At 40.1% G+C, this 9,859-nt stretch overlaps 1 protein-coding gene across 7 annotated transcripts; it reads right to left on the bottom strand.

The window, feature by feature from the left end:
- Positions 1-494: 494 nt before the first annotated feature.
- Positions 495-7,474, bottom strand: PTTG1 (PTTG1 regulator of sister chromatid separation, securin). 7 transcript variants are annotated; one of them, XM_008984331.3, is made up of 6 exons: positions 7,178-7,474; positions 6,926-7,027; positions 6,439-6,623; positions 4,924-5,017; positions 1,666-1,824; positions 495-628 (listed from the first exon to the last, which is right to left on the bottom strand). In XM_008984331.3, exons 2-6 carry the CDS (start codon positions 7,014-7,016, stop codon positions 549-551), a joined length of 609 nt encoding a protein of 202 aa, XP_008982579.1. In that variant the 5' UTR covers positions 7,017-7,027; positions 7,178-7,474; the 3' UTR covers positions 495-548. The 7 variants fall into 7 exon arrangements, with proteins under 7 accessions (XP_008982579.1, XP_008982565.1, XP_008982593.1 ...); XM_008984317.5 differs by having other exon boundaries at positions 7,383-7,474; XM_008984345.4 differs by having other exon boundaries at positions 6,439-6,620; positions 7,383-7,474.
- Between the last annotated feature and the right edge of the window lie 2,385 nt (positions 7,475-9,859).

Here is a 9,859-nt window from a genome sequence, read left to right as displayed (position 1 = left end):
AATATCCAACACAAGGTAAACAACTAAATACAGTTTCCTATAGGTGGAGTGTGAAACTTACTCTCAGTAAATTACCTGCAGTGATCTTTAAAGAACCTAATTGAAGATCCCAAGGAGATTGAGTTCTTAGAAGATTTAGAGCCTTTCAATACTGAGTATTAAAGTCATTAGAAACTAAGTAGAACCAGCAATAAAGAATGCCTAGCAACAGATACTTAATGAGTTGGAAGTAGCTCTTCTAATTAAGAGATCTAATAACTGTCACTCGTTAATGGCCACAAAACTCAATAAAGTACACATTGAGAAGGATACTTTTCAGAGAAAACAGTGGTGGCTTCTAAAATAAGCTGTTAAAACAAACCAAAGGGATTTAAGTTTTTAGAAATCAGACAAGTTTCTTGTCACATCATAGACTCTTTGGTTAAACACCTCAGCTAGCTATCACATTGTTGTAAGTAACCTCCGTGGAAGAGCAATCACAATACTAGGAAGAATCTGTTAAAGAATGCTTTATTAATACAAATACAAACTCTAAAGCACTAAGAAATTTAAATATCTATGTCACAGCAAACAGGTGGCAATTCAACATCCAGGGTCGACAGAATGCTTGAAGGAGACTGCAACAGATCTAGAAAACAGGAATCTTATTAAATTTCTGCAAATCCTTGAGTCATTGTTCATATCAACATAGACATTAGCTGTCAATCAAAAACTCATGTTACTCCCTTTGCCTAATGAATCACCTCCATCCCCCTCTTGATGTGTACTTTTTGGAATGTGTCTGTGGCCCCAGAATTGACTTTCATTAGGAAGTTTTAGAAGTATCTGAATCTCTATTGTTCTTAGAGACCAAAGAAAGAGCTAACGAGCTCAATAATGCAACTTATTAACACAAATTATCCCACAACAGAACAAATAGAAAACATAACGATGGCTTTGACTAACAGTTCAAACTAAGACCTCAGACCTTCCTTAAGAAGTTATTGTCAGTCTATGCTACAGCACAGGTGTTTTGATCTTACACCAGCTTTGGATATAACATGGAATCATCAGTCCAAACAAATTTATTATATATGCTTCAACTTACAGCCTAAGAAGATACAAATGAATTCATCTATTTGCTGTGGATAAAACTATCCAGTTTCCAGAATAACAATTGCACTGGGGCATTTGGGACTAAAAAGTAATACCAATTGAGAATAGTTTCTCTTTTCTTTTTTTTTTTTTTGAGACAGAGTTTCACTCTTGTTACTCAGGCTGGAGTGCAATGGCGCAATCTCGGCTCACCGCAACCTGCACCTCCTGGGTTCAGGCAATTCTCCTGCCTCAGCCTCCTGAGTAGCTGGGATTACAGGCACGCGCCACCATACCCAGCTAATTTTTTTGTATTTTTAGTAGAGACGGGGTTTCACCATGTTGACCAGGATGGTCTCGATCTCTCGACCTCGTGATCCACCCGCCTCGGCCTCCCAAAGTACTGGGATTACAGGCGTGAGCCACCACACCCGGCCGAGAATAGTTTATTTTTCTGAACCTTATCCTTGTCATTTGAAGGACAGAAATTACTCACAGGCTAACTTCCCGCACAACTCTGTTCCCAAGGTAATGAAAGTGTTATGAAACAAATTGTTTGCAGCCCTTCTAGAAGGGCACTTGCTCACTTACCGGATTCCCATGGTGGAGAGGGCATCTTCACAGGTGAAGGAGGGCCCAGCTGAAACAGCTTTTCAAGCTCTCTCTCCTCGTCAAGGATCATAAGAGGCACTCCACTCAAGGGTAGGTGTGCAATCTGGTGCTCTTCAGGCAGGTCAAAACTCTCAAAGTCTGTGACAGAGAGAAAGTGTTTATATCAGAGCAGCAGTTCTTAGCATGAGCTGTAGATCCCTTGTGGTCTGAGACCCCTTTCAGGTGGTCCATGAGGTCAAAACTATTTTCATGACAACATTCCACCTTTTCCCACAGGGCTGACATTTGTAATGATGGCACAAAGGCAATGATGGATAAAGCTGCTGGTACCTCAACACAAATCAAGGCAGTGACAGTAAAGCATATTAGCAGTCTCTATGTTCTCCATCTCTCTTCACTTGTAGTTTAAAAATGCCAGTTTCACTTAATGTCACTTCACCACATGCAGTAAGTATTAATTTTATTAGCTCTCGATCCTTGAGAAAATGTCTTTTTAATGTCCTGTGTGAAAAATTAGAAGTATGCCATAAAGCACTTCCATTGTACACCAAAATACGATTATCTCAAAGCAAAACGATTTGTGCAATCATCTGAGCTGCGAGCTAAAACTAGAGAACTTTTTCCTGGAATACTGTTGTTATTTGAACTGCAAGAAATCCATGGTCACTCAGACCTGGATACTTGTCACACATTTTCTCAATGAAATGAAAGAAGTCTATCATCTCAAGGAAAACTGACAGTCTTTGTTGCCAATGACAGAATATAAGATGTCAAAATTTTGCCAAAAACAAAAGAAGGAATTTTTTTTAGAGATGGAGTCTCATTCTTTCACCTATACTGCAGTGCAGTGACACAATCTCCATTCACTGCAAACTCCACCTCCTGGGTTCAAGTGATTGTCCTGCCTCAGCCTCCCAAGTAACTGAGATTACAGGCCCAGCTTTTTTTTTTTTTTTTTTTTTTTTAGTAGAGACAGGGTCTCACCACGTTGGCCAGGCTGGTCTTGAACTCCTAACCTCAGGTGATCTGCCCACCTTGCCTCCCAAAGTGCTGGCATTACAGGTGTGAGCCACTACGTCAGGCCAAAAAAGGAATCTCAGAAAACTTATCTGCAGTAATTAGCTTGACAGGTGCCTTAGACTTTTCTGATGAGATCAGTTGTGATATTAATGCTTTTAATATTGTATAATAAAGCACTTCAACGTGGGGTATCTACATATCTCAGTGAATCAATATTTCTGAATGATCAATGCAAGATAGATGTGAGAATAAGAGATACATTCCAAGTGCAAAATAGACTAATGGATTTTACTGTCAAAATACAAACTTAATTTCAAAATACAAAATGCTCATTGATAGGGTTTTGGATTCCCCATTGCAATTACATATTCAGAAACAGCCACTTGTGAGTTTTAGTGTAGTGGCAAAGAAAACTATCCACATTTACCTGAAAAGACTCTTAAAAACATATCTGTGTGAGGCCAGGTTTTCTTTGTATATTTCAACCAAAACAGATGTAAGATTGTATACAGAATTTGACAAGAAGCCAGTTGTCTTGTATTAAGACAAATAAAGCAAATTTTCAAAAATATAAACCATGCCATTCTTCTCAAAACTTTTCCAAAACAAAAAACATTTTATATTAAAAAATGTATATTAATGTAATGTGATTTAGCAAATAAATATCTTAAGTTTCTCAGTTTTAATTTCTAATACAGAAAAGAACAGATCACATAAGCAAAAGTGGTCTTTAATAATTTCTAAGAGTGTCAAACCAAAAATAAATTGAGAACCACTGTGTTAGGTAACATTCCTTCTTAAAATCCAAGTACCTTACTTCTTAGCAACTTTTTTTTTCCGAGATGGAGTCTTGCTCTGTCACCCAGGCTGGAGTGTAGTGGCATGATCTTGGCTCACTGCAACCTCCACCTCCCAGGTTCAAGCAATTCTCCTGCCTCAGCTCCCAAGTAGCTGGGATTACAGGCACCTGCGACCGCACCTAGCTAATTTTTGTATTTTTAGTAGAGAGGAGGTTTCACCATGTTGGCCAGGCTGGTCTCAAACTCCTGACCTCAAGTGACAACCCCCACCCCCACCCCTGCCCCCTGGCCTCCCAAAGTGCTGGGATAACAGGCATGAGTCACTGTATCTTAGCAAATATTTAAAACAAGCAATTGTTTTGTACAGTAACAAAAGTATAATTTAATACTGAATTTTCTTTTCAAGGAGATTAAGTGTTTTCTCAAAAGATTAGAAAATCATAGCTCTCCTCATCTTTGTCCTTAGGTGTGAAAGTTCTCTAAAGCCTAAGTACTCAAGAATTAAGTTTGCTCTGGGCTGGCACAGTGGCCCATGCCTGTAATCCCAGCACTCTGGTGGTGGGGAGGGGTGAAGCCCCATCTTTACTAAAAATATAAAAATTAGCCAGGCGTGGTGGCGGGTGCCTGTAATCCCAGCTACTAGGGAAGTTGAGGCAGAGAATTGCTTGTACCAGGAGGTGGAGGTTGCAGTGAGCCGAGATTGTGCTACTGCACACCAGGCTGGGCAACAGAGCAAGACTCCCATCTCAAAAAAAAAAAAAAAAATAGTCTGCTCTTTTTCAAGCCTGGTTAAACCCAGAAGTCAAAAAGGAAGTGAATGATATGTGACTACTTAACTTAAAACCACTGAATTGTAAAGGAAACTATAAACAGGCAAAAAACTCCAGAGGAAAGAAGTCTGCATTATACATAAGGGAAGCTAATTTTATCTACAAAGAGCTCTTTAATCAAAGAAAAAAACAAACAGGAAGTTAACAAAAAAAAAAGCAAAACTGAAATCTGAAAAACATGTCTTCACTGTTTTATGTAGAATTTTCTAACCAAAGAAATAATCCTACCAAAGTACTCTCAGGCGCTGCTCAACTTGACATAAAGCTCGCTTTCTAAAAACCTTGTGAGAAAGACTGTACACAGTAAATCACTCAATGTTCATGAATAGATCTTACTTCCTCTGGGTGATAAGCTTTTACAGAGAGAAACAATGTCTTCTACATCTTTGCTCCTATTCCCCTCCTGACCTAAGACAATACCTTGCAAGTAATTCCATCAACAGGTACACTTGTCCAAAGCAACCCAGATTCAGACAGTCTCATTATAGTTTTTGGTCATACATTATATTCCTATCAAGTTACAGCTGATCTGAATACTAAGAAACTAAAGGCCAAAAGCAAGTTTCCGCAATTGCAAAAGATACTACCTAGAGGATTGAAGGGAAAAAATTTTTCTATTTCTGGATAGGCATCATCTGAGGCAGGAACAGAGCTTTTTGCTTTAACAGTCTTCCCAGTCATCTAGAGCAACCAAAGAAAATGAGTTAGTGAGAGGAAGTATTATCAGCTATTTAGTTTTTAAATTTGTCAATTTCATGCTGCCTTCTAAGAAGATAATCCTTAGTTTTCCTATTCACACCTAAATATACTTCAATAGGATTTAAATGTAATTCGAGTAGCATGACTTAAAATTTAAATCTGAAATTTAAGTATCAGCCCCTGTCAGCATAAGTTATCAAGAATGCAGAGTTAATTCAGAGCTAATCAACACAATTATTCAACCTAACAGAAGAGCAAATGGGCATGAATCACCCAGGTCAGTAGCTAATCATCAAAACCATTTTTGGCTTATGGGAGTATGATTTTTTCCGTGTTACCTTAATTATTTGCATGGTTAATATTAAAAACAAGTTTGTGTTCCTCAAATAAACACACTGAGTAAGAGGCAGCAAGACACTGTCAAGACTTTATAAAAACACCATGGACAAGGAGCTGACAGGTCTACTACAATCTACTACAGGAGCGTGCCACAGTGGAAGCCTGCAGGTTCCTGATTTATCTCACCTCACATATGCATGCCTAGAACTCCCTGTGGGGTTCTTACACTTCGGTACTGTTCTTATTGCTTTTCCCGTATCTTTGCAATTCCTGTATTTAATATTTTTAATTCACTTTTAAGGAATACCTCCTAAGTTGCACTACATGTAATTCACTGGTTGTTTCCTAATGCAATTTTTTAAAAAAAAAAAAAAAAAAAACTTTTTTCTGTGTCACTTGTGCTGGAAAGAAAAAGTGTTTCAGGCTGGGCGCGGTGGCTCACGCCTATAATCCCAGCACTTTGGGAGGCCAAGGCGGGTGGATCACCTGAGGTCAGGAGATGGAGACCAGCCTGATCAATATGGTGAAACCGTCTCTTTAAAATATATATAATTTAAAAAAAGAAAAAGTGTTTCAAATAAAGTGTCAATCCACATGCTAACTTCATCTTTCACAGCAAAGTCCTCTGGGTCTGGGATACACAGGCCTGTAGCTTGTGACCCACACTCACAAAAATCAACATGCTAGCAAACTGTCATCTAACAAGCTGCTGCTTGCTCTGGAAGGCTAGGAGAATGGCAGCACCTGTGCTATTATAGCAGCAACAGAACCTCCTAAACTACCCTCTTCTCTCAATATGTATCTGTAAGTAGATAACAACCAATCTGTTTCAAGACACTAGTTAAAAACAGGTGAGGCAAAAATATGCATTAGATGCACGTGAGATTTCCTACGTCAAAGTACCGAGAAGCCACAAGGACAATGAGTCTCCTCCACTACTGTTTGCTAACCTCTACTTCCCTTCTACTCAGAGGGAAAAAAGCTAGGTAGGATGACGCCAAGGGTCATTTTAAGAGTCAAAAGTGCTTAAGTGTTTAAACAGTGTCTTTATAGCCAACACTCACCTTTTTGGCAGAAAAGCTTGGTTGTTTTTGATTGAGGAGTCCACTGGTCTTCACTGACTTTTCTGTAGCTCTGTTGACAGTTCCCAAAGCCTTTCTAGTAGCTTTAGGTAAGGCTGGTGGAGCATCATACGTTTTGCCAAAACGTGGTGTTGAAACTTGAGATCTCCCCTTTAAGGCTTTGACTGCTGAAGAAAAAGTCTTACCGTAAGAATACTCCAGCAGCAAAATACCTGTGCAACTTGAATACTGTGTATATAAACTTAACTCTCACCCCCAAACCCAAGCCCCATTCTTGGTAGTGGCATGACTATAATACACCTAATAGCGGAGATTCAGTACTCTTAAATCATCTCATTAAGATATTGAAAATGAAAAAGTACCGATAACAAACTTGACTGATTGCCCACAAAGTACACTAAATTGTCTCGTCCAGCTCCAGGCCACGTCCACAATATGAGTGTATCTGACTGCAGCCCTGTATACTTACAAGGTCCAGACCCCAGCTTCAGCCCATCCTTAGCAGCCACACGGGTGCCTGTTTCTCCATTTTCCTTATCAACATAGATCAAAGTAGCCATTCTGGATTATTCTAAAAATGAGAAATACATATTAGATATTGGGGAAGGTGCGAGAAGCTAAGGTACAGCAACAGTCCAGACTTTCTATCCCAGGGATGTTCACACAAAAACGAGAGCTAAACAGAGGGGCAATACAATGACGGGCTTCAGCCAACAAGTACTTCATCCAGCTCTTAAATCTTCCAGCCAGAGTCAGAGGTTCTAAGGTCCTGAGGAAGCAGGCTGTTTGGAGCTGGCACTCAGAGAATTGCCGCGAGTCCAGTTCTCAGTCAGAGACCGCGCTCATAGGGGCTCGGAGCCAGCTGCGCCCCGAGCAGTGCCCAAGCCCCAGCCCCAGCTCCAGCCCCAGCCCCAGCCCCAGCCCACCTCCTTCGCCGCCCGAACCGGTTCGCCCTACCAACCCGCGAACCTCCCGTTCACTCACAACGCTCTCAACAGCCACCTTCCTCTGACATCACAGGGAACGGACGCCGCGCACTCCCGGTTTAAACCACAACTCGCGGCCCAATTGGCTCTTCCGCCCAGGAGGCGGGGATGGGGGCGTGGTCACCAGGCAGAACCAATGGAGAGACCTAAGCAGCCAGGGCTCCTCCCCGAAAGCTTTTTTCTGCAAACTTCGTGGCACGTTTTCGGTGGGGGCGGGGCAAACTAGGATCGTGTACTATTTGAAAAAACTTGGGTGGCTTTGTTTTGCTCTCCATATTATTAAGCTTCATGGGCTGAGGTACTGGCTCAATAACAATGTTTTGTTGCTTTAAGATATTTTTATTTAAATGGCACTGTAGAAAGGATGGAAAATAAATAGAAATACTTTTGGAGATGGGGGAATAACCAGTGTTGGGTCTAAAGAATACTAGCAGAGAAGAATTTAAAATTAAGAAGAAATGTAAGTACAGAGAGATCAAACAGCAGCGTTTGAGTCATTCTGTTATGCTTATGAATAAGAACAAACTGATCATTCCCTAATCTTAGGACTATCCTCAATACTTCAGGCTAAGATGCTGTTTCTATTATACCATCACAAATCTGTCTTAGGAACAAAATGATGATTCTAATGAATACATAATTTAGTCTTCCCTTAAAATCCTATCATTTAATAGTGATTTATTTTAAACCTCTAACATCTCAAGAATATATTCCAAAGCTGCCTGGAAGGGCTTGGCCAGGGAGCAAGAGAACATCAGAAAGATAATAAAGGTATAAAAAAGGAATTCCAGTTTCCCAGATATGAAAATAAATTTTGCTTGCAAAAGTTGATGACCTTTTCCTGTTTCTATAGTAAATTGGAATATATTGAACAACTACAAGATAAAGGTACAAATTCAAAAAATCAAAGCTGACCTGTGTCATTCAAACTCTGCTTCCCACAGGTCACCATATATACATTTTAACCTGCAGATCAGCTGGGAGAGAGGAGTTGATTCCATATTACTCTTTCACAAAAGGTTTAACACTATACCTGACATAGACATGGTTCTCAATATATGCCAGTTCATCACCTCTTCTTCCCTGGCATTTCAGGACCAAAATTGATTGAATGATTCCTTCATTCACAAATATTTATTCAATACCTATTAAATGCTGGACATTATACTAGGTATCAAGATGAAAAGAGCCTAACCTAAGTGAAGAAAAGAGGAAAGACAGAAAAATATGCATACCTTTATTGTCTCTTCACTGTCTTCTTTATCCCCATCCCTTATTTCCTCCTGTAGCTCCTAAATTTTGCATCATCATATTATATTATCAGCACTCAAAGCGTTAAGTTTTTGAGACTAAATCTGTACAACACCTATAGCTTCCAAGTGGAGATTCTCTATAAAGGTTTTGGGGTGCAAGGTTTATCTCCTTAAGGTGTCTTCTATTTTCACAGCAGAAACCATTGTTTCTCCCAAGGTCATGCAACAGCTGTAAACTATAACCACCCTCTCTTTGACTAACGGCTATTTTCTTAGTAATGATGCCCCCAGACCAGCTTTGCTATTTCTATTACTGGAGATACTCATTTGCTAACCCACCCTCGCTCATAACAGCACTTAGTCCCTAATCAGTTTCTCCTAATCCTGCTTTACAAACAGCAACCCATCCAGAACCAATTCCCGCTTTCCTAGACCTTCCTTAGAACCCTCCAGAGGGACCTCAAGTCTTAGACTAAGATTGAACTCTCTTGTCCTGAGCATTCTGATTCCTCTTCAAGATGTGCTCTCCTGATGGTTTTGGCTAATTAGGCCTTAACACTCCTAAGCAAATTTCAGGAATGTTTTTAAGTGGAAAAAAGCAAAACCTGAGTGATTCATTGACTCTACTGCCTTATGTTCTCACAGCACCTGGTATTCCTTTCATAGCAACTTTTTACAACTCCTAAATTATCTGAATAGTTGTTTCGGTGTCTTTCACGCTCTGATGTAAATATGAGGAAAGACACTATGTTCACCAAAGCTCCAGCATGCTACTCTGACTCTATTTCTTCATCTACTGCTCTGTAAATGCAAAATTAACATTTGTTTTTTTTTTGAAGCAAAATCTTGCTCTGTGCTGAGCTGGAGTGCAATCTCTGCCTCCCAGGTTCAAGTGATTCTCCTGCCTCGGCCTCCCAGTAGCTGGGATTACAGGCGCACACCACCACATACAGCTAATTTTTGTATGTTTAGTAGATATGGAGTTTCACCCTGCTGGCCACGATGGTCTGGATCTCCTGATCTCATGATCCGCCCACCTCGGCCTCCCAAAGTGCTGGGATTACAGGCGTGAGCCACCGCGCCTGGCCTGCAAATTCTTAGTACAAAAAAATAGATTCTATTATGTTGAGTTATTTTATTGAGGCAGGGATTGCAGCTATTTTA

Source organism: Callithrix jacchus, chromosome 2 (genome assembly GCF_049354715.1).
Source record: "Callithrix jacchus isolate 240 chromosome 2, calJac240_pri, whole genome shotgun sequence".
In the NCBI taxonomy this organism is placed as follows: Eukaryota; Metazoa; Chordata; class Mammalia; order Primates; family Cebidae; genus Callithrix; species Callithrix jacchus.
This window is presented reverse-complemented; position numbering and strand designations above follow the sequence as displayed.

Excerpts from the sequence above, each read along its gene's own strand:
- PTTG1 (XM_008984331.3), bottom strand. The coding sequence starts at position 7,016 with ATGGCTACTTTGATCTATGTTGATAAGGAAAATGGAGAAACAGGCACC. Across the intron at positions 6,624-6,925 it reads GAAGCTGGGGTCTGGACCTT|CAGTCAAAGCCTTAAAGGGG; the intron begins GTAAGTATACAG and ends CTTTTTCTTCAG. Across the intron at positions 629-1,665 it reads CTCTCCACCATGGGAATCCG|ATCTGTTGCAGTCTCCTTCA; the intron begins GTAAGTGAGCAA and ends CCTGTTTTCTAG.